The sequence below is a fragment of the Chaetodon auriga genome, chromosome 15 (assembly GCF_051107435.1).
Source record: "Chaetodon auriga isolate fChaAug3 chromosome 15, fChaAug3.hap1, whole genome shotgun sequence".
NCBI classification, from domain to species: Eukaryota; Metazoa; Chordata; class Actinopteri; order Chaetodontiformes; family Chaetodontidae; genus Chaetodon; species Chaetodon auriga.
Window position 1 is genome coordinate 4,317,772 of NC_135088.1, and position 27,713 is coordinate 4,345,484.

Below are 27,713 nucleotides of genomic sequence, written 5' to 3' on the forward strand. Positions count from 1 at the left end.
CTGGAGCTTTGGTGACAAAAATGAACCAACAAACCAAAAAAAACAAACAAAAAACAAAAGTATTTCAGCACAAATGCAGAGCTCCATCTGAGTGATGTCACTGCATTCGATTACATCCCAAACAGATGTAAGCTAAAGCTAAAGCTAAAGCTAAAGCTAAATTTGCATAACAAATAATAACAATAATTATACCTAAATGCTTTTTTTACCTTTTCAGTTTTAACATTTTGCAGTAACTTTAAATAACTGTGTGTTTTCCATCTTTAATGTTACTTTAATGAGTCTTTTAGGTTCTTTGTGTCTCCAAAAATAGTGAAATAAATGTGCTCACACCTCTAGAATCAGCAGCTCTGTGCGTCCGTCCACAAGACTGTGAGACACGAAAAGGACGAAAAGTTCAGGACAGAAACGACAAGGACGAGGATGAGGGTGAGGGTGAGGGCTGTTTGGGGAAAAGAGGGAGAGAGAAAAGTTTTTGCATGGTCGCCTCAGCAGGAAGCGTGAGTGTGTGTGTGTGTTTGTGCGTGTGTGTGTGTGTGTGTGTGTGCTATGATGTAACACTGATGCGATTTAAAGGTTGGGGAGCACAGATGAAACACAGTGTTCTGGATAGGAATGCGTGGCTGGCTGAGAGCGACGAGACAGCAGCTGAAACGTGGCTGTGCAGGAAAAAACAGAGAATCTGCAGCTCAGTCTCAGGTGATGTTCTCCAGAGCTGACCTTCGTCCGAAGCCTGCCCTCAGCTTCATCAGCACGGCTGACCCCGGCTCGCCGAGCGACACTGTTCACACACTGCGGGCGACGCTTATTGAGACGGTGGCCCGGCTGTTTGTCTGCACCCACCTGGTGCCGCAACCACGTCCTGACACACCGGGCTGCAGAGCTGCACTCAGGGAGGGGCCGACTGCTTATTCTGCACAGAAGGAAACAAACAGGCAGGAAATGTGAGCTGCAGCTCGTCTTCAAACCACCAGAGAAGAGACGAACGCTCCCCGTGTCTCATGCCATGTGTGTTCAATGTGACACACTGAAGTGGTCCCTCACAGGAAGTTACCACACTGATGTCGGTGCTTCAGGAAGTCAGTGAGGAAGTGTTGAAACAACGACAAACTGGGAACCAAGATGTCATGAGACCACACCACACGTTCACGTTCTCGTGTTTGCTGGACGTCTTCGTCGCACAGTCGTCACGTTTCCAGATCTGAGAAATGAGAATAAAGTTATTAACAAAGACGAATCAGCCTGATTATGAGTGAGCATGACTGACAGGTGTCTCAGCCTAACACCTCACCTCCATGCAGGCTTCATCCACCTTCACCTCTTGATCCTCTGGACGTCCGTCCGGAGACTGACGTGTCCTCACAGACGCTGCGTCCATGTTGTTGGTTCCTGTTCGTGAGTTAAAGCTTGAATCGTGTCGTGGCTTTGATGACAAAAGGTGGACAAAAAGCTGCATTAATGGCACAACCGCTTCACTCATTAACTCATTACACACTGAGGGGAAGAGAGAGGTGGGGTGTGTTCCAACCAGCTTAACACGAGGCCTCTGTGTGTGTGTGTGTGTGTGTGTGTGTGTGTGTGTGTGTGTGTTGAGGTAACAGGTAACAGCCATGAGGCCGGCCTTCCTGCCTTTAGCTATCTGTGTGTAGGATCAGTCCCAGGCCGTGGAGGACCACACTGCGCCATTGTTAGTGTGGGGGAGGGCCGGCTCCCCTGAAAAGGACCCTAATCTGGTGTGTGTGAAGTTGGTGCTGGTGGTGGAGCGACGAAATGAAGTCCACAGCACAGGAGAGCGGGAATGACTCGAAGCTTTCAGCACGTCTGAGTGCTTTCAGAAAGTCAGTAAAGGTACAGAAAACAGCAGGAAAGCAGTGAAACAGAAGCTTTTTTTAAATCATCTTTTCTTTATTTTCAATGGAAATATTCCACATTTAGGTTCTTAAAGTCATCTGAGCCGCTCAGAGAAACATGGAGAGCTTCCTTCATGGCGCTCTCTGCATGTCTGACACATTTCTCTGAAAGCCAGTTTTCATTTCTTCTGTAAAACAGTTCAAATGTTAATAAAAATAAACGTGTGTCTGGTTTCTAAAGAACATGTATGATTCTGTTCCTGACGTGCAGAACACGCGGCGCCCCCGTTGAACTGGCTCAGACTGCCACCTTTTGGACAAATCAGATTATTACTGAAAATCCATGAAGAGTTTTCAGGACGTCACTTTAAACTCTGATGAAGCTCAAACGTGTTTCAGACTTCAGCGAGGCGTTCACGTGACTGTGGTTACTTTAATAGTTTGCAGTGTTTATGGGAGGTGATGTTGTGGTGAGGCGTTCAGGTGCATCCTCTGAGTTGGATCTTTTCTAGTTATCTCAATAAAAGTGAAATAAAATGATTTAATTAAAGTCTTTTTGCATATTAAACACGTGGGTCTGCGGTGCAGCGTTCCTCTGACTGCACGTCAGGTCGAGTCTGACTCTACACTGAGGACACACTGCGCTCTAGTGGTCAAAGTGCGGAACTGCAGGGAACACGATGCTCTGGATAATCAGTGAACAGGCAACAGGTGGGTTTAGAGTTAATCATCAGCTGAGTCGAGATCAGTCTGTAAATGATCATGTGATTAATGAGTGCATGGATGTAGTTTCTATCAAAGAGAAGAACAAAACTGTCAAAGAAAGAACGACCATGAGATCATTTCCTCGTTCAATACTTCAGGTTTCACGTCTGTGCAGATTCAGAAATGAACGTCACAGTGTTCCTTCATCCAGTCATGTGTTCACAAAGCAGTGAACCTCCCTCCATCCTCTATGAACGCCTGAGCCTATCCAGGATGCCCCTTTCATACCCAATCACGATCCTCTCACCTGTTACCAGTGAGCCTGTTTACCTGTGGACTGATCCAAACAGGTGTTTCCACATCATCTTTCCCGGTCAGTGAAACGTGTTGCTGCATCAGATTCATGATAAAATAAGAACGCTGCTCCTGGACCTCATTTTCTTCTTCTCTTCTGATTTTGTTCAGTCTTACATGTTCGACCATGTGAATGTTTCTGTGTGTATTTGTCCTCAAATATGAACTTCACACACTCACCAGTTTAAGCTCCCAGCAGTGTGTGGAGGGATTTTCTCTATTCAGCATCAAAGTGATGGTGAATATTCTCCAGTTTCAACTGATTCTCTGCTCAACTGCTTTGAAAACAAAGTGTACATTTCTTAAATTCACAGGTTATTCTCAGTACTTTGATTCATACTAAAGTTAGATGTACTGTACGTTCGTTTTATTACTGATGTCACATTTATTCTCATTAACGTTGGTTTAAAAAAAAAAAAAACACCTGTTACAGGTACAGCTGGGTATTAAAACACTTTGTAAAGGAAGAAAAACGCTTTACAATGTTTTTTTTTTTCTTTACCTTTATTGAACACAAGAATTTCTGGCAGAATGCAAAGTCAAACTGTGTTTTCCCTCTTTCCTCAGTTAGTATTTACACCGGGGACAGTGGACAGACAGATGGACAGATGGACAGAGGAGCATCTATCGCTGTCTCACCTACACTGAGCTCTGGACCAATGAGTGAGCAGCTGTGAGGCCGAGAAGCTCGGCGGGATGTTTCTCTCTTTTCAAAGCCTGAAAAATTCATGTTGCTTTGTCTCCTCACCAGCGCTGAAAAGAAGAAGCTGCTGGCCGTCTGCACTCTGAGACGAGCGGCGGACTCTCAGAGGACGAGGCTTCACTCCTCACATGAGCTTCAGGAGGACTTCATGGAAAAATTGGTCCCACGTTTTCAAATTCCAGAAAGTTTTCAAGCTCGTTTTTTTTGGACGAAACAAAAAGCTCACGTGTTTTTTTTTTTTTTTAGATTTTCACTCAGTAAATCTCTCCTGTTTTTTCTTTTTTAATTACATTTCAGAGCTTTGTGAAGCAAAAATAAAGAGTTTGGGAAACAGGACAAGTTACACAAAAGACCAACACAACACGAAGCTGTCGTGACTTTTCCTTCTCGAACTGGGATTTCTCCTTTTCTGACTGGACCCTGACCAGTCCAGCGTGTTGAGAGGTCTGGGAGAATACGGGACCTGAGGAAAGCGTCGCTGCGTGAAGCTTTGCTGGATGCCAGCGATGACGTGGCCTCCAGTTTGTTACAGGTGGGGTCTGATTTCTGCAGCTCCCGCCATCATTTCTTTGTATTCGGTGAACTCTGTGCTCACCAGGTTAACTGACGTGCTGGGAGTCGAACAGGTGAGACACTGGAGCAGTCAGACAGGTGAGCGAGGGCACTGGAGATGCTGGTAAGTCTGGTTCTGGACTGAGTCTAATTATCCTCGTTCTTTTCAGTTTGAGCCTGTTTTTTATTTTCTTTTACTGAAAACGGATTCATGGCGGTCAGACCGTCCTCAGGTCGACTGGATCTGGACCTCCTGACCTCCCATGGTGCACAGCTGCAGTGAGTGCACTCAGGCTGAGCCAGGATGAAGCTTTTTTTTTTTTTTTTTTTTTTAAATCTAATCTCACCTTTCAGCTTTGATTGGCTAACCTCTGTGCCTCCCCTCTGACAGTCCAGGTGTTTTCAGATCCCATCAGTTACCTGCTGAGCACAACGTTCATCACGAGCAGAGATGACGGTAAAACCTACGAAAATGAGATAAACCAGAATTATCCTTCAACGGGGACGGCGTGAAGGACTCATCGTCCCAGAAGACGACGCTATCTGCCTGTGAGACGTCCGTGAGGAATAGACCTGCAGAGGAGGGAGACGTGGGCGCACGGCGAGAGGAGCGGACCGCACGCCATCGTTTTCCGACTCGAAGGCACTGTGTCTTTCCAGTTCGCTGCTGTCAGACTTCTGTACGAGGAGAATCCTGTCGCACGCTATCAGCTACATCACACTCAAACTATCTGCTCGACTCTATGACAAAGGACACAATGGATTCACACATTCACAGTGTACTAGCTTGCAGTCTAAAGTAGGAGGAACACTGTACAAAAAAAAAAAAAAAAAAAAAAAAAGATGGCAGACTCGATCGACCTTCCGAACCCACAGCAGGGACTATGGCTTGAGAAAGAACATCTTCAATCCGTTCTTTACGTTCTATGCATAAAAAGAAACCTTTAAACATCGCAGACCAATTTCCTTCCTGGTTCGTTGAAGAGGCCACGTTCAGTTTAGTTTCAAAGGGACGCAGAGGCTTCGCTTCGCGGCTTCGGAGCGTACATTCATCGACAGACGCGGCGTTAATCTCTCGAAGTCGAAGGCAAATTCCAGAGTTTGTCATCAGTCAGCACAGATTTTCACAGGACGCCTGAGGAGCCGCGACCGCTCGGCCTGTTTCATCAGAGTGAGACGGTTCGACCCTCTGCCCACAACGCATGCTAACATGTTAGCACGATGCACGCTAAACAACCATTATCCTAAAACAACGCCCATTAAGTACTTCAATCAGGTATTTCCATTTTCTTCTACTTCTACCCCACTGCATCTTTTTCCTCCCTGTCATTTATTTGATAACAGATTATTAATATGAGATTTGAATAAAATGAGCTCCATCTTTAGCAGCTGCATCTTTAAAGTCATGAACACATTCATCCATCAGTAATTAGAGTCAGGTAATAGAATTTTCTCTTCTTTTGGTACTTCGAGTATATTTTGTTCATATTATTTTTGTACTTTTACTGAAGGACCTGAGTACTTCGTATGTTGTAAAAAACACCAACATGTGCTCACATGTACTACGATGATCAGAGCAGAGCGACTGCAGCTTCCTCAGGCTGTTGAACGACACGCTGATGGCGATGGTCACGTGACCAGCTGGTGTGTTTGTGCTGGTTCGTCAGTTTAACCTGACTTTGTAGTGATGGTAGAAACCATGAAGAAGCCTCATCTTTTGGTTTGTTTTTCACGAGTGTTCGGGCTGGTGACCATCCAGGCTCAGACTAGCGCTGCCGAACACAGCGAGGATGCTAATTATGCTAATGATGCTAATTACAGCACATGCAGGTTCCTCGCCTGCTTTCAGGGTTTTGTTTCGGCACTAAAATGATTCCATTTGATGACATGAAATTAAACAGACTGCAGGTCTAAGCAGGCCGCGCTCAGATCTGTGTAGCGCTGTGCTAACTGTCTGCACGACGGACGGATGGTGCACTGAGTGAAGCTGAGGGCCAAACCGCCAAACGAAGTGAGCGCAGTCCTTTAAAACGGTCCTGAAGTCAAAACCGTCCAAACTGTTTGTGGCTCTGAATCATTTAACTTAACTAATCTGAATGTCCCGTTTTGAAGGGCCTTTAATATCAGGCCAAGCATCACAGATAAAGATCTTCAGGCTCACTGAACCATTTCCAGACATTTTCAATAAACTTACAGAAAGCAGAACTTGTGCTCAGATTATAGTGATTAAGTGGATTTGGTGACAAACTGTCCTAAACCTACAATACAAGACACGTCAAACGAATTAAAGACGGGAACGCGAGCTGGTGGAAGCAAACTCACACTGACGACGGCTGTGGAGAAAGACGGGAAGCGAAGACTGAGGGCCAGTCGGGTGGAAGCGGTGAGGAGCAGTGGTTAGCACAGAGAAGGCAACGATGGCTAGAAAACCAGAGAAGAAGATCACGGTGGTTAACCCAGAGGAAACAAACTGAATCTGATGTTCAGGGAAACTAACGGTTTTGGCTGACGAGCCGGCGAGGGGCCACGTCAGCACCGCTCGGACCGAACCGGCCGACTGAAACTGCTGGCAGAACATTTCAAGTCACTGCTGAGCCCAAACCTGTCAGGTAAGAACTGGTCCGAAATGCTTAAAGGAGACCTCTGGATCAGGTGAGGTGTGTGTGTGTGTGTGTGTGTGTGTGAGAAAGAGGAGGTGCTATAGAAAACCAAAGGACAACATTAACAGCTCACATGACCTGCGTCCCATCACCAGCGCCGCCGTCCAAGAACGTGGTTTTCAGGGGCGCTGAAGTCTGGTCAGCTCCCGAGGCGAGGCGGTCCACAGATCCACGTTAGCATGAGAGACCGAAAGCTAACGGGTGGTCCTCACCGACGCGTGGGGTCAAACGTTACCAGCAGGAAGTTTCCCTCAAACGACCCGAGATGGTTCAAAGGTCAGCGAGAGGTCGAACTCGACTGGCAAACGCTTCTATCGATCCATGTAATTTAATTAACGTTCACTATGTTTCTACTTCCACGATCAAACGGAGGACTTTCAGCCTGGTTTCCCTTATTTACATCCTGCAGCGTCCGTCCTCATTGGTCCAGCTCGTACGTCCACCAGGGACCACAGGACCACACCTGGTGTATTTGGTCACATGATCATTTTCTGACTGTACGAGTTATGAGAGCAGTTTGACCGAACGACGGTGGACTTCAGGACGCTTCAGACACGAAGGACGCAGCAGGACCAGGCAGCGTCTGCTGTCCTGCTGTCTGACAGGAACCAGCTCAAATCTTTAACGTGACATTTGTCTGCGCCCTAAACTCGACCCTGTCTCCTAAAAATGACGCTCAAACACAGCTCGCGTTCAACAGCAAATACCTCCTGAAAGAAACGTGGTTTCTGACTTGACCACCGTCACAAATACGAACGTGACCTCGCTGAAGGACCTGGACGCAGCAAAGGAGACGCCAGAGGCCAAAGCGGCGTGTCGATGCTAACACCAGGCTAGAGCATGCCAGCGGCTAAACCTCGGATGACTCGGCTTATGATCAAAAACCAGCGAGTCGACAGTTTTGCTAAGAGCCAAAAGTCAAGCAAGTGCAACGACAAAGACACAGAGAGTCAGCTAACGTCACTTATTACTCAGACAGTAAGACGTTCAGCTCGGCGTCCGTGGTGGCCTTCACCATCCGTCCTCCGATCCCATCCCTTTGGAAAACGCTGCACTTTAAGGGCTGAAAACCCCCAAAACAAAAGAAAATGTGCTCGTGAACATCCTCCGTGCGGCCGCTGCGTTTCTTCAATGATGTATGAGATGAAGCTGAAACACACGAACTGTGTGAACAGAACTTTCAGGGAGAGGGTCGAGACCCCCGAGCGTGGACTTTTACAGCATGATAAATCTTTCTCCGGTGTCTTCTTCTGTTTCTCATTGATTGAAATGATTTCTGGACCAGAACCGTATGGAGACAACATTTAAGGAAAAAAAACAAAAAAACAAAACACACATCTAAAGAGGAACCAAACGACAGCAACATGTACAGAAATACAGTAACTCTGCAGAAACAGGCATGCTAATGTCTAATCTCTAGCCCTGGAAATAACACATTAAAAAAGCTAAATAGGCAGTAACGTCTGCACATTATTCAAACACAACAAAATATCGACAAAGGAAAAAAGACCCATAATCCATTACCACGACGATGACCGTACTGCATGAAGAAGAGTCTTCTGTGTGGGGGCAGTAATCTGTGAGTAGAGCTACAGTCCATCCACGGTTATCTAGAGGAAAAGATTCTGTCCCGCGTTGAACAGCTGATAAATTTAATATTACAAAGGAGGCGGGGGGCGTGTGACTCCCCCTCTGTGTGACGGATAAACAGAAGCTGACTGGAGGACTAAGGCGTGAGCATGAGGTCTTTACATTTCCCTGGTCAGAAGACACTGTAGAAAGAGACTCATGATTTGTAGCTTTTCTGATGCGATGGGGAGGTGTGTGACATTGCTTTGAGGTTTCAGTGACTGTGACCCCCCCCACCCCACCCCCCTCCCAAAACCTTAAAAACCCACTCCCATCCCTCCCTCCCCTAAAACCCTCTTCTTCCCGCTGCTGCCGGCCGGGGAAATTACGCTTTACTCTCATTGCCGTTCGCCTGGGGAGCCTCGTTGGGGACTGTCTTCACCTCGGCTGTGGCGTTCTTCACCTCCGTCTCGCCTTTGGTGTTATCGTCCTTCACCGTCTTACCGCTGCGGGGGGCAAACGGCGGCGGGGGACGACCGGAGAGAGACAAAAAGAGAGGAGACTCTGTTAAGAGCGAATGGCGACGTCTTTCTCTCGCAGCTGAACTGTCTGCTCTGAGCCGCCTTTTGTGTCATTTTTCAAAGAGAGAAGAAAAAATGGGGGAAAACATGCAGGATGCTTTGAGGGAATTTGTTTTCCCTCCTGGAACTGAATGCATTTCACACATAATGGGATCAAGCTCACTATCCTAGCCAGACATCAAATAAGAGTACATGGATGTCACAGCTATTTTCAAGGAACAATGAATGCTGATGTGGAATGAGACGGGCCGGTACAGTCGGCACAATGCATGAAAGAATGAGACACTGAGGCATAACCTACAACACAAACTACAACACACAAGAGGATTACACGCCGTCTGGACTCAGTCAGGACACAATGGAGGGACACTTTAAAGCCATACTTCACTCCGCTCGGACATTTTCTGGTGTCGGCTCACGCAGCCCCGCTGGAGCAGATTTTCTAGTAATGAGTCGCTGCAGCTTCTGTTTCTTTCACTGCTGAGTCACACGGCGTCACCTGAATCAGCCCTTTGAATCAACGCGCTGCTGCTGACACGCATGCACGCTCTCTGTGGGCCGTTCGGGGTCAGGTCAGGAAGCGTCCCGAAGACAGGAACCAGAAATAAATCCACCGTCTCTGAACTCAAAGCGCCTTCATGCTGCATTGATCTTTAAAAACTTCCCTGATGTTACTGTAAATAATCTGTTATTGGCTGCACAAAAGCTCCACTAGCACCCCCTAGTGGCTGCAACGTCTACTGCATCCCACAATACTACAGTGACAGTGAGTGTGGAGCGACAGTGAAACTCAGGGTCTTTGTAAGCAAGCAAATTTATGCTCGTGGGAACATGAATGTTGTTAATCCGCCCGTGAGATCAACAAAACGATGCTTCAGCCTGATCGTGGTGCTAAAGGGAATGTCAACAAATGGAAAAGTTCTTCCTCTGGGGAACATGAGAGCGCTGTACAGGAGGAAAGCACAAAAACAAGATGACCTGAAGCTAACTGCTAATAGGTCATGCTGAAGCTGCCTCATCTTTAGCGCCACATTTCTGAGCGTTCGGCCTCAAAATTCAAACAATACAAGAACTAATCCTGACAGTACGAGCCCCCACAGGTGCAAACCAGCGGCTGACACGTCTGCACAAAAAGTTAATGTGCGAACACGACCTGGTTTCACTGTGATCTGTTACCAAAAACGACGCCTTTAAACGCAATCACCACGTCTCATTCTGACACCGGATTCAGCCTGAACGAGCTGAGCGATGAGGCGAGGTTACGGTATAAAAGCCTGATGGATAAGTTTAGTCAACAAGAGGAAACGCAGCACGTTTACACACTGAGAGGATCTCCAGCATCTTCAGCTGCTGGCCTTTAATCTGTCAAACCCTCCACGCAGCACTATCTATAACTGTGTCACTCCAAGTCAATGGGCACTACATCGCTTTCATGGACGTTAATTATACTTCCAGCTAATGTACTTTAAGCACTTGCACTCTTTCAGAACCATCCAGGCTACTGTTCTCCCGCAACATTAGAAAGTGCTCTCACATCATCGAGAGCAATTCACAGCCACACTTACTGAGCGAAACCCGGTCTGAAACTTTGTTTTAAACACGATGAGCAGCAGCATCATGAAAGACACTGAGTGTGTGAGGGGGTCTACGTTCTGTGGAAAGATCTACAAAGATACGTCTCCGCTCAAGAGAGAAAAACGCGTCCTGAGGAGGAGTACGTCACTCAGGAATTCATTAAACCCACAAGAAGCCTGACAAGACGCTTCAGTGTCGGGATGCTGAAGAAGGATCACCGCACAGATGAGTGGGAGAGCTGTGCGTCACGGCTGTCAACGAGTTATGAAGAAAAATCCCTCCCATGACAAGTTTGGTTATGTCAAGGTGATGCTGAGCTGACAACAGCGCCGCATCCAACCAGCTCTCAGCTCCCCGCACTTCATCACTGCCATCGTCTTACGGCCATCTGAAGGAGGGAGAGACTGGACTGACTGTCAGTGAGCCTCTGTAATTCCTCTTCTGCCACACATTTCTCATCATCCTCACAGGGTGTCAGGAAGCAGGAACATCTGCAAACTCCAAAGGGCCAAACCTCCACGTAACAACTCTCCAGACGCCGCTGACATCAAGTCTTAGCGCGCGAGTTACGGCTGAGGACGAGGCTCAGACTGGCTTTTTAAGTGGCCTTCAGTCTATTATCCTTTATCAAAACGTAGAGGACACAGAAGAATGAAGAAGTGACAAGTCACTCGAACGAGCTCGTTCACCCCTGAGGAACCGTCTTCTTCTTCTTCTGCAGCGTCCTCGGCTGAACGACATCTCCTCTCTCTGACGGAGGGAGGCTTTTCTGGCCCAGAGCAGCGAGACTTCAAGCTTATTTTTCCAGCTCAGACAAACTGAGCTCTGCTGTATTTGTGCAGCCATGAGGTTGTTGTTAGTACGTTAACAGTCAGCTACAGATTACAGTCTGCGGCGTCCGACGGCAGATGGACGGAACGCCCTGAAGCCTGTTCTACGTTAGCAGTCACAACAAACTGTCGGGGCATAATGGAAAGTTGCTTACACGACGTGGACAGGCGTGTAATTTGAAGAGGTTGAGGCTTATTTTAATAGTTTTGACCATCATTTCTGGCGGTTATGATAACATCACATTCATCAAAGTAACAGCGCTGAGCCAGAAGTTTATCCAGATTATCTAAAGCACTTTATTTGGAGATTTTAATGATGTGCAAAATATTTACACGGAACCAAGTCAGTCATTAAATCCTCTGTGTTTCTATTGAGTCTGGAACTCCTCACACAGACTTTGAGGAGGACGAGGCTGCACGTTGCTCCTCTGCGTTCAGACTTTAATGGCTTTAGAGCCAAAGCGAGCGCACGTGATGCTGCTGGTAATCCTGAGTGGAGGCACAACAAAGGTCAAAGGTGAAGCAGGAAAACGTTCTGACCGCGACAGTTTGAGTTATTTTCCCTCTGAGGGTTCGCTGATCCTCTCACTGTTTATGCTTCTTATTCACAGAAACGATGGCCACAACTACGAAAATAAGAGCAGATTTCTCTTTGAACGTTCTCCACATTGAAATGACTGCTGTCAGAACTGCTGGTGGTAAGGAGTTCTGGGATTCCCGGAGCGTGAAACAAAAACAAAAAGCTTCATCCAGCGACACGTTTCCCATCGTGATGCAGCACACTGTTCGACAACAATATCAATTATTATCAGCTATGATCATTTACCACCTACATGCTGATCAGGGTGAAGCAGACAGCGGCTGTATGAAGAGCTGAGGCCATTAAGTGAGCAAACAAACAGGTGGAGGGTGGAGGGGGTGGTTGGATGAAGACGCGCTGGTAGCATCCCATTGGACTGTACCCCTGTGCCATTTACCTGCCTGGCGGACATCTGCCGTTCTTAAAGGAAAACTTCCTACGATCTTCATCCTCAACATTCAGATGCAACTTTTGCTTCACCTTCACTATTTCTTTCGCCGTATATTTCTTTCATTTCCCGGAATCCGCACCCTCGGAAACGCCTTTAATGTTTTTAAATAAAAGGTGGGCGGATGTAAGAACGCAGTGAAGCTGGTTTCATCCAGCTCTTTGAAAACTGGGGCATGTCTCCAATCACAGCTGTGCTCCCTCTTCAAACTCAAACATGGTCTCTGGCTGCATTTCATTCAGGGATAATGAGGCTGTTGTTAGTGGGGATGTTGTTGTCTCTGCCTCTGGATCTTTTCTGAAAATATACATATATATTTACTGAACACTGGTGCCAAGCCCACAGCCAAACGGCAGGCAGCGCCGTCACAGTCGAGCGCGAGGCAGCGGTGATGAAAGTGGAGGAGCCCGACACATCCTGCTGTTATTTTTAACCTCACTTTTTAGTGCACTTGAGCTCCTTCATCACCTAATGAAGACGAGAAAGCTTTGATCTCAGCTACAGGATTGTCTGAGGCGGCGTCTGCTCTTTAGGTCGACTCCACGTTTTGGCCTCTTGTTCACACACAAACAGAGTTTTAAGCCACTGAAGTGCAGATTTTTAAAAACGTTTGGACACGACGTCAAAGCTCAGTGCAGACATGCTCGTGGCTGAAAAACAATGGTGGACGACAGGTTAGCTTACGTTTGGTTAGCATTACCCAACCCTCAGAAAGGAGTTCAGTGATTAAAGAAATATGTGTCAAATGACTAGAAATACATAATTATCTACCACTGAACGCTCTGAATGTAACTGATGCATCGCTGATTTAGACTCTATCGCCACCTTCTGGCCCGCAGGCTTGTTTGAGTGTTGTTTTGTCGTGTGGACAGAAAATCTTTGGGTGGATTCTGTTCCTTTAAAAATGGCAGACGTCTGTGGGCTGATGGGATGCTACCAGAGCAGAAGCGGAGGAAGTTGAGGAATGGGCATGTGGCAGTGTTCATACTCATTTTGGGCCGGTGTGGTGGAGTCTGTGCACGGGGCTTTGGGCGCATCCTTGGTCGAGCCATCTACTTGTAAGTCCTTATTCTGGGTGCCGTCGGGGGCTTTGACTGGGTCACGCTGGCTCTGCGGCCTGTCGGCATTAGCAGAGGGCGGGCCGACTGGCTCTGAGGGCGTTGGGTTGGACGAGGGGGGGGCTTTAGGGGTGTCGCTCAGGTCGACCAGGGGCCCCACATCAGGCTGGGTGCTAGCTTTAAGCGAACTGGGCTGGGCGGCAGGGCTGTTTTTGGGGGAAGGCTTGGCAGGGGCGGCTTTGGTCGGGCTGCAGGCGCTGGTGGTTAGCGTGGTGCTCTCGCTAGCAGGACTGCTCTGCGCAGTGCTAAAGCTCTCAGCAACTGAGTTAGTGGCAGCGGAGGGGAGCGTGTTTACCACCGAGGAGGCGGTGTCTGCAGCAGCAGGCCTGTTCGGTTGGGAGGAGCAGGAGGAGCAGGAGGAGAGGGAGGAGTGGGGAGGGGAGGAAGCACAGAGCCGAAAAAGTGAGGGAAAGAAAGAAAAAGGACAACGAGAGAAGGGAGGGGGGTGCAGGTCAGGGCATAAACAGAGTGAGAAAGTAAAATCTACAGTCAAACGAGAGCAACAGAATCTGTGAGGGGACAAAAATAAGATGAGTATAAAGTGTAGAAAGGATCAGGATGCTAACGTGGTTTGACAGCAAAGACCCAGGAGGAAGCAGGTCTGAGGGGGCTCAGGAGGCCCCCTCAGGACCAGGTCTAAAAGATGAACCTATAATTAAAGACTCACAACAATGTTTAGTGGTATTTAGAAAACGTGTTGGTGTTTTAGGCTTCTCAGCTTCAAATCAAGTCAAAATGAATTAAAGGACAGATCTAAACCTGGGACGCCCCCCCGGACTGGAGTCCTGACCCATACTCACTCGGGTTCTGTCAAAGGCGTGGTCTCGTTGGGCTCAGTGGGACCCCCTCCTTCCTGGTTTGGGGTGTGTTCTTCCTCCGTCCTCACCTCCACAATGGGCTCCTTCGACTCGTCTTTCCTGTAGTCAGGGGCCAGCACACAGTTAGCGAGCTAGCACGCTAACTTCACTTCCTGCTATGCTAACTCAGTGAGTTAATGAGCTGAAACCAATAAAAACACTGGTGTCGTCCTTTAAGCCGTCAGACTCATTCTCTCATTCCAGCATCTGATCATCCTCCACCTGCATCCACCTGCAGGCTGATTGTACGCCTCCCCGGGGGGGCGCGTCTGTTATCGTCACGCCGCGCTCTGATTGTGCCGAGCTTTAAAGTGTTTGCTCGCCGGGAGTGACATGTTGATGCAAATATCAGCTCTGTGCATCATAATTCATCCTCAATGAATCTGTTTCATGTGAGCTGTTGACTTGAAATATTTATCTGTTGTGCTGCGTTTTGAAGCTCGGAGCTGGAACAATGAGAGGCAGCTGAACACAAGTTCACATCAAACAGAGGCTAACGGGCAGTGAGCGAATGATGGCAAGATCACATGTTCACGCAATTTCAAGCTGTGAATTTGAACATTGACACAAACATCTCTCTATATATAAGCCTACACAAATGATCTGTATAATCTGAGAGAAGAGACAAAGATGAGAGAGCTGATCGTTAATTATCCATGAGGGCTTCACGATGAGCCAAATCTGTTCACGTCACAGTTCTGTGGTTGACTTACGTGAAAGCTGCCTTGCCCTCCTCCATGTCCTTGCTCTTGGCGCCCGGCCCGGCCTTCCCACAGAAGTTAACAGCGATGCACATGAGGAGTCCGCACTTGTTGAGGAAGTAGCAGGTGACGTCCACGCCCACCAGCAGCAGGAAAAAGACAACAATGAGGATGCCTACGATGGCTCCGGTGCCCAGGCCCGAGCCGCCGCCCGTGGCGTCTGAAGGGCGAGGACAGGGAGACGAGCACAACAGGCAGGAAAGACAGGGGGAGAAGAGGAGTTAGGAGAGAGGAAAGGGTTCAAGATGAAGGAGAGGAGACGGGAGGAAAGTTAGAGAGGAGAGAGGGAGACAGATGATGAAGGATGCAGTCAAGCTTTTACGTTTCAGCCAGCAAGACCTCAAGTGTGTCGCTCTTTCAGGGGGAATTTGGAGACAAATCACGGCAAAGCAGGAGGAAACTAATACACTGAAACACAATAAAAGCCTCATCTACGCCTCCACTGCAGCTGCCTGGTGTTTACTCCTGAAAACCATCATGGCCGACACAGTTGAGGTGTTCAATTTCACACACAATCACAACACCCAAAGACTGACAAACACATCTGAATCAGTGTGAGGTCGGATCTACGGCACGTCTCGGGTTCTATGTTAGTGTCTTTAATGAGAGGCGGTCAGTCTGCTATACACAAACCAGACATCCTATCACACAGCAGGACACAACACGGGGGCGCAGGCTTACGTGGCGCTTCGATAACAGGCTCGCATCCTGTCTCAAAAGTACGGACGTGAACTTCACGGCGATCCATCCGGTCCTCGTCGAGACGTTTGGCGCAGGAAGAAAAGCCAGAGTCATCAGATCAACCCCGAGTGATCTTTGCACACAACTCATCTGTTGCTCTGAGGGAGATGAAGTGCCACCAGGAGGATTTCCACACAACAAAGTGCTCCGTCACTCGTCCCCGTGCAATTTGTAGGGAGGCGGTCGGGCTTTGCTTTTGCAAATTAGTCGTATATAAACGTAATTTCTCGGAGACGGGGTTGTTCGGATACACAGTCTGCAAATTTGGTGCCAATCTATCTGGTAGATGTAGAGATATTTCAGCGGTGAAAAAAAAAAAAAAACGTTGACCTGCAGGCAGTGTTTCGGAAATGGAACATCATTAAATCCTGCTGCTGTAGAGACGTCGATAAAGCCAGAAGCTCTGAAATGGAGCTTTTTTTTTTTTTGAGACAAACTCAGGGAAGAGGTGTCTTCAGGTAACATGAAGGCAGCAGAACACAGTGGAAATGTGACACATGATGATCTGATGGTTACACATCATTTCAACCTTTGGTTAAAGAGCCAGGGTGCACGTTTAAAGAGGCAGCTTCAGTTTGAACTCTGTGCTCAGTCAGCGCAGACTTCAGCAGTCGGACCTCTGGAATAAACACATACTGCAATTATGACTTTTTAACACTGAACCAAAGTTAGCAAACAGCTTCCATCAGGTTTTCTGCAGCTGCTCCGGCACGTTGGGAGGAAACCCAAAGGTGAAACAGGTTTATCTGAGCAGCTGTTTATCTCGCCGTTCGCCAGCAGTCGTCACATTTAGAATTCCACTTTGAGGGCAAAGTGCAGACGCAGGTTATTTTCTCCCACAGATTCTTCCACATAAACAAATGCTCATGCAGTTCAGGAATAAACAGGATTTGGGCGTCCAAGGCGGCTCAGGCTTTCCGGCTTTGCATTTCAAGGACGGCTTTCTCTGCTCTCATCATTCGTTTTGGTGACATTTGTACAAACTCGGGCTAATAAATGGCCACATTTCCATATTTGCAGGCGACCTCCAAACACACACACACAAAAAAAAATCAGCAGAGGTTTGAGGGAAAAGCCCAGAATCCACCCAGTAATTCAGTGACCTCAGTCACGTCATCACAGCTTTTCTAAGTGGTTAATTACAGCTGATTTTGTTTGAGAGATGTTGTGCTGACGCCACCAATGGACGTCAAAGAAACTGCACCGTAAATCTCAATGAGCATTCAGATGAAAAGACACTGAGGTGTCTAAACTTTACGGGGATAAAACACAAGATACTTACCAGAATACTTCAAACAGGACGAAGGATTGGGGTACAACGCTAACAAAGTGACTCATACTGAGGGAATCGGAAAGGTTCATACGAACGAGTCGTGTTTAAAGCTGAACCTTTCTTAACTTACCCACACTGAGCTGCTGGGCGCCATCTGAGTCTCTGAGCTGTTGTGGACAGTTTGCTTTTCAAAGTCGCCTTCATGTTGTCCCATGAAAGGACATGGAGGTGGAACCGGATGCAGAGACGCTTTAAAATGTCCCTTCAGAGTCTGCGTTCGGTTCGACATCTCATGACACATTACCGCCCATCATGGAAAATAAAATGAACCAGGTCACATGATCACGAGCCTGTTCGTGTCAAACACAAAATGCATGTTTATCTGAAACTCGTCTAAAACTTTATCATTACTTCAGAGCCACCGAGCAATCTCTTCAGAACCCAGTAGACACGAAGGCTTTTCATTAGAACTGCAGCCTCTCTTCCAGGTGAGCGAGGCTCCGCTTCAGGCACTAAAGATTGTGGCTGTCTCTTGCCAGAGTGTGGAAAGGATCAAGGGCTCATCAGACTGTCTGAGGAGAGCGTGCAGCGCTCCGCAGCTCGAGGACCATCTCTAAGTTTATGTAAACTGATAATAACCACGTCCCGAAGACACAGAGGAGCAGCAGGAAATAGACACAGCAAACGCGCCCTGTGGCACCTGACCTTCAGGACGACGCCATGTTTGATGGCCTCACCTGCAGCGCGTCGTCGGCACTGTGAGCAGAACCGTACGTGATGTTCAACACCGGCTGATATCAGACCAGACGTAGAAGATGAACTGTCTCATGGACGGCCTGCAGCTACAGACTCCGTTCAAAACCATCGAGGTTCAGTCTGAATTTAAGTGCATCAGTGTCTCCAGCTGCCACTTCACACGGCTGATTGATCAGAGACAAACAGAGGGGACAGAGTCCAGTGTCCCCCTCCCATCAAATGAACTCTGAGCCCCGCATGACCCATTACTCAGGTTGACAGTGCGAGCTGACGTTTCACTTCATCACAGGACACCTCTCATAGTATCAGAGCCTGTATGGAGACGAACACGTCCGGGCTATTTACATCCTCTAACTACTCTGCTCTGGTTCATGCGACATATTGACCAGTATCACGTAAGATTTCCAGACTTTACGAGTTGACGAGCGCTGCCATGAAAGCGCCATTAACCCACAGACACAAACGAGGGCTAACGCTGGCCGCGGCGCTCTGGGCCTTTGAAGCGGGACAGTCTTGTTGAGACATATCGAGTCTTAACATCCAGACTTCAAACGGGCGTCTTTCACAATCCGGCAGCCGTTTGGCCTTCGGTGACATGATTTGCGCTCCTGTGCACGCAGACCGCCGCGGCGCCACAGGCGTCGCGTTGACTGATAACTTTTCCTTTTAAATGATTTTTTACGCCTCTCAAACATGTTGTGTTTGTGTTTACTGCACTTCTACGACAGATACATTTGCAAGTGAGAGCACAGCCCATGGTCAATCTCGACATTTCATTTATTTCCCCTATCGCTGCCTCCTCGGCTGCACCGCCGTATGCAATCCTTAATTTTCTCTGATGACTGTGATCAAAATAGCGGGAGCGTGCCGCAGCTCCGTGTACTTATGGACGACTACAGTGTTGCAGACAACACTTGTTTTTCCTTTACCCATTGCTTCATTTGCATTTTAACAGGCATAATAAATCATGTGGCATGTATTCAGTGCCGCGGGGGGTTTTCTCACCGAGTGCTCTCACTGAGGGAGAAACCACAAATCTACGTGTCAGGATGGACTACACAAACATTTCTCTTTACAGGCTCGTCAGGTACAATACTGAGCCAGTTCCCCAGAAGACTGCTGATAACAGACTGCATGTGATAAGCCTCAATTTCACTGAAACCACGAACTCCTAAGAAATCTATAACTGGTCGATGTCCAGCATGGGCAGCCTGCCAGACTCGTGTACCGAGTAACCTTTATATTGGTAACTTACACATCATTACAGCACTGGAAGATGCTTTCAAATACAGACTGCTGATTTGAACAGAAATCAAACAGAAGAACGCAGACAGACTTTTGGATTTAATCTCTCAAACGCTGCCTCACATCACGCCGCCTCCCTCTTTACAGATTCTAATGATCCCAAACATGAAAGGCTGAATTTGAGGAAAACTGATATGAAATGACGTCCCATCAAAACATGTCTGCAATATTTAGAGGTGACGGTTTGGTGCAGCCTTAAATAACTACATGAAACTATTCATCAGACTGTAGAAGAAGGTAAAGACACTGTGTGTGAAACACCATCAGAACATCATCTCTGTACACTGCAGAGACCGAACACACACACACACAGCGTTCGCCCATCTGCAGCAGCAGAACCAGTTTTCAGGTCTAATTTGTTCTTATCTTGGACACAGAGGACGTGCGGTTTGACCGAGCAGTAAAACAGACCATTAGTGTCAAACCTGAGCAGTCCAGCAGAACAAAGGATCGGACTGAAACACAGCCAGCTGCTGCTCACACGTCACCACGTCCGGCCAGGAATCAGCCGGCTTTCGCCATCAAGCTCAGAAGGCGTGAACCAGGACCGTGACGACGGGTCCGACTCCACGCCGCAGTAACGATGCGTGAGCGCTGACGGACGTTGAGGTGGTCTGAGATTCTCTTTGGATCGCTCCTCAGCTGCTCCACCTCTCCACCAGCTAACTGTTTTAATCATGTTGCTGTGAGCAGCTTCTCCGTTTTCCTTTCTGCTTTTCTTTACGAAGCATCTTTTTAATGTGGAGACTGTTTGAGTATACTTCAGTTTTTCCACTTGAAATCTGCTTGGAATAAACACATGACGGCCACATGACCTGAAGGACTCTGACAGCTTGAAAATGGTGGGATCTGCGGTCACTGATGACGATGAGTGGTGTCATTTCCACCTGATGTTCTGCAGATATTTCACTGAGTGAAACTCACAGATTCACAGCAGTTTCCAGAAAGTACATCGATTGGAGGAATATGCAAAATGTGTGAGGAATCCGGAGGTTAATGACTCTATAACTAGTTCAGACTGGTGGTATGAATGTTAAACAGACATCTCAATAATGCTGTAATTCAGATTCCAGTCATCTGAAAATCCTTCAGTCAGCCTTCACGGTTTATCTTCATCATAATCAAGTTATTATTTCTTTGCTTTCCTTCTGTTCTTTGGTTCCATTTGTCCACCTGCTTCTTCTTCTTCTGTGGTTGCTGCATTGGCCTCATTTGGCTCGATAAAGTTTCTTCAACAGCTGCCACGTCTGGAGCCTCCGCCGAGCTCTGCCACAGTGTGGCACTGCACCACCATTAAAACAACATGAACCTCAGACTCGGCTTTCCTCTCCGGGCTCCAGGAGGCCGAGCTGACAACTGACTCCTCTGACTGATTAAGATCTCTGGAAACTCTTCATGCAGGAAGGAGTGTGTGGCTGGATGAGGATTTCACACATTTAAATGAAGATTTCAGTTCGTAGTGAAGCAACACGTGCCACAAACTGATGTGTGTATTGACTTGAGAAGCTATGAAGAGCCGAGTCATATTGATGAAGTATGGGAGGATGAAGAGAGGAAGCGTCAGAAAGGAGCTCACATCTCCTTTATTCCAGAGGGACGACGATGCTAAACGGAGATGATTACTGTAGGTTTTCTGATTGTTTTCTGCTTTATGCTAAGCGCTTCAGTCAGAGTTCTCTCCATCTGATTACATCTGATTACAAACAAAAACAAAACGGAGCGTTCTGTAATAAAGAGCTACGTTGTGGGAAATGACAATTAAGAAGATGAAAGAGATGAGAAAGTGTGGAAGAACATTAGATTACAGAATAAAAACAACTTGCTTCATTTCTTAAATAAATCAGCTGATTTGATTTTAATTGATTCCACCCATATAAACATCTCATTAGGCCCATCGAGCTAACTGAGTGATTTCAGCCGAGCAAAGGCTGGATCTGATTCCTGAGCAGTAACAGGAGCTCCTGCTGGAGTCTGTATGCAGTGGATGACGCCACCGTTCGCTTCAGGGACGGGAAATATTCCGTTTATATGCAGCGCAAGTAAGTCTGCACACACTTAGATGAAGATCCTGATTAGCAAAAATGAATATCACTCAGCACTGATCAGCACTATCATTACTCAGCAGGCACTGATGAACAACAGGAGGGACCAACAAGTGACAAAGAACACCTCAAGGGTGTCGTAAGCTCTTATTATCCTTCTGACACGATTTAACTGAGATTAAACAGCAGTGCCAGAGATAATAAACTGATGGAACATGATACTCTCTTTAGATCCAAACCCAGGAAGGAAAGAAGGCCGGCGGCCATTTTTCAGCCCACAGGAAGCCTCCACAAGGAAAAACCTACAGGTGTTTGTCTTCATCTGTCTTCTCATTCCTGTTTGGGGAAACTGGGCTTCACCACATATCAGTGTTATTGAATAACGTCAAGGCCAGAGAGCAGGTCTAAAGGTGCCTCTGCAGCCTGAGTCACAGCCAGCGCCTCCCTCCACAGGTGACAGACCGGCTGGAAAAACATTCGCTTATTTGGGACTGAAGAGCTCGACGGACTGACGCTGCTTCAGATGCAACCAGCAACAAAAACAATCTTTCTGTGAAAAGGTGAATGTTTGTTTGCTGACTGTCTGTATTTTAACGGCGTGCTGAAGAGAGAAGGAAAGGAGTGATCATCGGTCAAACAATCACCATCCACGTCTGTCTGGTTACTCAAAGTGTATCAACGCTTTATTGTCTCACATTGAATTATTGTTGATCATGACTGGAGGAGACTCTAGACTCTTCTTTGATGCTCTGCATCCTCTCACTGCTCCACTCTGCAGAACAAACGTTTGAACAAATGGAAACTGCACAGAGGACTCTGAGTCAGCGACTCTCTGACGGACATTTCTCAGATCGATATCTGTTGGTTAAAGAAGAGCGTTTTATTATAATTTCTAAATTTACTGCAGGACTACCTCAATAACATGACAGAATCAGCCGAATCGGACGCTTAATGACACGTAATCAAATTATGAATTGATTTTTGAAATGAATTATGCTTCCTGTCAAAGGTGGGACTAGTGTAGTCTCGAAACAAAGGGGATCTCAGGGCGGACACACTAAAGGGATCTGAACATCGAGGGGCTTCCTCATTAAATAAACGAATAAATGACAAATAAACCCAAACCGTGATGCAGCAGTTTTACCCAGAACATAATCGTTAACCTCACAAAGACACTTCAGCACCTAAAACGTCTTTGGAAGACGATGTTGTCCTGTCAAAACCCGTCAGGTCAGAAAACTCACACAGGTCGTTTCAGAAGGCAATTACTACAAACATGTTTAGTTTAGAGGAAAAAGTATTTATAGTGATTAAATTTCTGTTGTTTCTGACTGAACGTTAACTTGTTTGCTACCTGTAACAAAAACAACGGACTAGCTGGACCAGCGGACCACAGACGTGCCCGTTGGTCCAGCTATGAGTAAGTCAGGGTGCAAAGCCTGAACTAAACGACGCACTGATACTGATCGTTGGTTTGATACTAAAGCTGTGTTGATGTTTGGTTGAACCACAGAGACGTAAGGTCCATCTTAAGTACTCTGGTGGTCAGTGCAAACTAACCTGTGGCCAATCGGCAAAAAGTGCTTCTTAAGAGTGTGTCTAACCATTGGAATCTCTCATATCCAACCAAAAGGCTAATAGCTAAAAATGGCTAACACTAATCACCAAACAAAAACAAAAACGTTCACAAGCAAAGACAAAATATACAGCCTCAATCTACAGCAAGTGCAAGATGACAACAGTGACATCAGGTGGTGAAAGCATGAACTACAACACGGGATAATTTAACGGTACCGTGTTGTGGGGCAGATTAAATTTCAACGTTATATAAACATGCATAATAGCCTTCACTGTCAGAGCGCAGCTGATAACACGGCAACAACATAACATCAGCGTCTAATGTCAAATTTAGTCAGTAACAACTAGCCTGTAATATCGTGTGACGCCATGTTGACGTTAGCTTGCGTACTGGTACAGGAGTACTTTGTGTACGAACAGTCAGTATAATTTACTCGTCCCCAACGTTACCCACCTTTAAAACGAGCTGTTTCATGGAGTTTTCACTTCACGCCTACATTGGAACTATTTCAGCTGGTACAACCCTGAAATCCATCTCAGTTAGAAATGACGTTGGACTCAGGTTACGTCCAGTGCAACCCAGCGCTGATTTTTCTAATGCTAGCAAACTCTTTCTGCTGTATTAGGCCATCATATTTTTTTTTATTTTAAACAGAAACCATCTGTGCAAAAACAAATTGAGAAACAGAAGCTGAGGTAGCTCAGAATGAGACTAGTTTTAGTTTCCTGTATAAGTGCAAAGCCTCTACATGCTGTACACGTTTACCATTTGTTCAAAATGCATATTGTATCTTCTTCAATTAGGCTAAAGCTGGCCGCTAATCTTTCAACATCTGGGTTTAACAGTCGTGTGTGGTGTAATGCAACACTGAATGCAGAATACAGACATTTCGTTAAAGCTCCAGAGGCAAAAAAAAAAAAAAAAAAAAGGGGTGAAATCAGCTTCACAATGCAGAGCTTGAACAGTCAGTAAAGTCAGCGCTGTCACACATCTCAGCACGTTTCAGTGACTAAAGCTTCAGAAAGCCATGACTTTCATGAAAGAAAAAGAAACAATTTATTTCAACCCTACAATGGTTACATGGAAATACACTGATATGTACTTACAAAAATGTCTCAGAATAGAATCATTTCACATTATTGAAAATGAAAGTTTTAGTGTTTAACAGCTGCTAACAGCATTTCCGTTTTTTAGACATTTCTCTGCTTTCAGGTAAAAAGAGAACATGAACCATCAAAAAAACAGCTGATTTCTTGAAGGTCAGTTTGAAAAGAGTATGTACACTTTGTCACAAACATGATTAGTTTTTTCTGCACAACCTTATGTCCTCTCCTAACAAGGCGGTTACATAACAATGGATTTGAGAGTGAGCATATTATAATGTCAGAAAGTAATAAACGGTCTTGACCATAACCAATGCTGAAGTTTTGTTATCTTTCCTCATTTTGTTCGGCAGGACATTTCGAGCTCGTATCCAAAAAAACTGAAATTAGGCACAGCATTTGCACTCGTCGGTTAACACATTCATAATGCTTGACTGGGGAGCTTCAAAGCAGCTGCATAGCAACATTCATGAATACTGGCTCATGCCTCGTGTCAGCTTTCATGCAGTGTTCATGCTTTTATGTCATTTGTGACACAGCAGTGGAATGATGTGTCTGTTTAATAGGCAATAAATTCCAAAATAAAAGTCTCTTTACAATTGCCATTTCCGGTTAGCACATTGTAGACACATAATCAGACAAAGGGAATTATTCTTTTTTCGCCCCTCTAAAGGTCACATTAAGGCATTATGAATGTGTTACTAATCACATCTAAAACAAAGCGGCTTCACTTTGTCTATCGTTGTGTCCCAGCAGAGCACCCAAAGTCCACCTTTCAACAGTGACAAAACCCTCTAGAACTCGCCCTTTCTGGATCTATTCATACACAACATGAAAACAGATGAAAACAGAATATTAACAGAATTCAAATCCCCAAAATTTGAGAATGATGCAAGTACTGAGCACCCTGTAATAACTTCATGAAACCAATGTCTTGACTCTTCATCTTTTTTTTATCTTGTGTGTGGCTGCACAAGGGTCAAAAGGCATAGAAAGCAAAGGAGTCTGGGCCCAAAGATTTCAAAGGCTCAGACCGTCCTCTTTCTCCTTGAACAAAATCAGTTTATGAGAGCCAGAGCACAGTCAGCATGGACAGCAGAAGAGCTGCCAGACTGTACGTCACACACCGGCAGCCCAGGGTGGCTGAGGTTATCGACCAACCACGGGTGACGAGCAAGTGTTTGAGCATCCACACAGTTTGTTTTTTGAATGACATAATCACAGCAGAAAAGTGTGACAAGAAAAAAAAAAAGGTAACAAAAGCAAAAATAGAGAAAGAAATTTGCGTGTATGGCAATGTCATGGTCCATAGGTGCCCAAGGAGATCACACATGAAGACAGGAAGAGGACACGGAGAGAAGGGGAAGCAGGAGAGAAAGAGGGAAAAGAGGGAGAGATAGAAAAATAAGGTCAGAAACACAGAAATACAAGTCTGAAAGGTTATTAGAGACTGAATCGAGGAATAAAAAAGGAAGTCAAAAGAAGTCGTAGCATGTTAGTAGCACGGCAGATGACACACGGTGCGTGGCAGGCATGGGTGGAGGGTCACACAGAAGACGTGATGGAGGGTGACAACAGACAGGAAGACGTTTCAAAGACGGGACAGGCCGACCTCTCTGCTGTAAGGCTCTGTGTTTTAATCAGCCGTGGTGCAGATGATGGCAGCGTTTAGGAGGAGGCAGACGACAACCTGGATGCAGGAGCACATCCACGAGAGTCAGCCTATTATCTCTCGCTCGTGATGGCCAGTGGTGTGAAGCCAGCGGTGCTTACTCGCCGCTGACGCGTAACGCTGATCCAAAAGTCTCATTAATTCACCCATTCGCTCATTAATGGACAAACTATGGACAGAAATGAGACTTTGTGGAGAGTCTTTGGTAGTGAGAGCTGAAGGCTGCTGTGCTATCCACCATCCAATCAGCAGCTCCTTTTAGGCCTGTGGTGACGCCCGATTGGCTTGTTGCAGCAGCACCACACAGAAACAACCTTGTAATTATGAGATAAGGCTTTTATTGTGATTAATTAATTGTTTTGTAAAATCGTAACACGGAATACTCACATTAGAGAAAACAGCAGCGCCGGCTTCATAAATTAGGTGCAGCTCACGTTATGATTTCCATTCTGCAACTTTGCAGAAACACTCATTAGAAGCGTTTCCTCATTATGCTGATCAGACTGCGATTCAGGCGCCATTATGATCCCTTCAAAACCGATTTGCTGCTGCAATTTAGCGGAATACAAATGACGTTTCTCAGAGACGATGTAGGAAAGGACAGTCATCTCCTAAAACGTATTAAGGGCGTGACGAAAGAGCAAACATCAGGTCAGAAAAGCTCTTTTATGTTTCGTAAGAACAAATCATGACTCTGGCTAACGCCTGTTTTCTTCCCATGATTCTCCAGTTCTACAGTCCGTCACCGAACACACGGCTGGTGTGACGGTGCGCAGACGGAGGAGGGCGCAGCAGCACCTCGTCGTCACACCACGGGTCATGGCGGGGAGAGCGGCCCATGCAAAGCTACACATCCAAAACAGAAGCTGTTATGAGGGTCAGGTCTACGGCATGGATGGATGGGTGATCTCATGTTATCACAACTGCAAAAGTTAATGGCTGTTTTTGTAGTTTTACTCCAATGTCAACCTTAGCCGGGGAGATTTGGATGGATCAGTCAACACCTGCCACTTTCCTGCCTGCATTAGACGGTTTACTGTTTACTGACCAACGTTTTTTTGGCCTCAGAGTCACAATGGCGTTTTACGTCTCTTCAGCCGGGCAGCATTTTGCCTCCTGTGAGTCTGTGGCATGCAAATGCTGCCCAGCTGGACCTGCAGAAAACAGGAAGCCAGATTCTGAAGAGGTTTTTCACACAGCAGATTCCACAGATCAGAGGAGGTAATTTAACACTGGCGTGTTTTCAGAGATCCTTTGTTCTGAAATACATTCAAATCACTTCGGTCAATATGTTTGTGGCTTTCTGAGCATGTGTTCCATACATGAAAGACAGAACTCGTTTGAACAGATTGAAACTCACCCTCGGATCAACCCTGCATTCACAATTTGCGTCACAGTGCCAATTAAGCGTATAGAGCCACGATGTGTTACGAAAGAAGAGCAGCTGTTTGAAGCCAACATCACCGCAAACAGCTGTGAAACCTACAGAAATCAAGTACAGATGCTGCAGCTAAAAATACACCTCAGCAATTTCCCACGAGCCCCGAAGTGAAGGAAAACAACAGCGACTGGAAGCAATACGAGACATCCCAGGACAGAGAGAGAAATGAGGACGAGGACTAAAGGGGGGCTGACTTGGATGAAGCCCACGTGAACTTCTGCTCTGGTCGTATTGTAAGTGATCCAAACCTCCCACTGCTATATGGCTGTTGCCCAGCAAGCGCATGAAAAAGAAAATAACTGCTGTCTTTATGGGCCATGCACTGGCAGCCGTTGCTTCTCAGGCTCTCCAGTAAAGAACGGACAAAATTAATCCAGCTGGAAGTGGCACCATGCAAAGACTGTAAGGGCTGCGTCCCCACCTAACGAGGCCACACTGTACGTTCAGGCCGTCATGGACCCTGAACTGTGAGACCCACTAAACCTGGCAGTGGAAGGAGAAAGACAGAGGCTGATAGAGGGAGCACAGAGAGGAGAGGACGTGGGAGAAAGATGTTTTTGTGTGTTTGTAAAAGCTTTGGCTCGATAACGTCCTCTATCTACACTGGGCTTAAAGGATAGAGGTGGTGTTACTCTAGATTCTTCTTATTGGCAGCAGA

General features: G+C 46.5%; 1 protein-coding gene across 6 annotated transcripts in view; it reads right to left on the reverse strand.

Moving 5' to 3' along the window:
- Positions 1 to 3,404: 3,404 nt before the first annotated feature.
- Positions 3,405 to 27,713, reverse strand: part of ncam1a (neural cell adhesion molecule 1a) — a 235,374-nt gene continuing 211,065 nt past the window's right edge. For 2 of the 6 annotated variants that reach the window (XM_076751463.1, XM_076751464.1), the window contains 4 exons: positions 15,096 to 15,303; positions 14,326 to 14,442; positions 13,396 to 13,851; positions 3,405 to 8,899 (listed from right to left, as the gene is read on the reverse strand). In XM_076751463.1, coding sequence (XP_076607578.1) covers positions 8,779 to 8,899; positions 13,396 to 13,851; positions 14,326 to 14,442; positions 15,096 to 15,303 — 902 coding nt within the window. In that variant the 3' untranslated portion in view covers positions 3,405 to 8,778. Of the gene's footprint in view, positions 8,900 to 13,395; positions 13,852 to 14,325; positions 14,443 to 15,095; positions 15,304 to 21,313; positions 25,086 to 27,713 lie in introns of those variants that run through there. The other 4 variants (XM_076751466.1, XM_076751467.1, XM_076751468.1 and 1 more) reach the window with 3 other exon arrangements.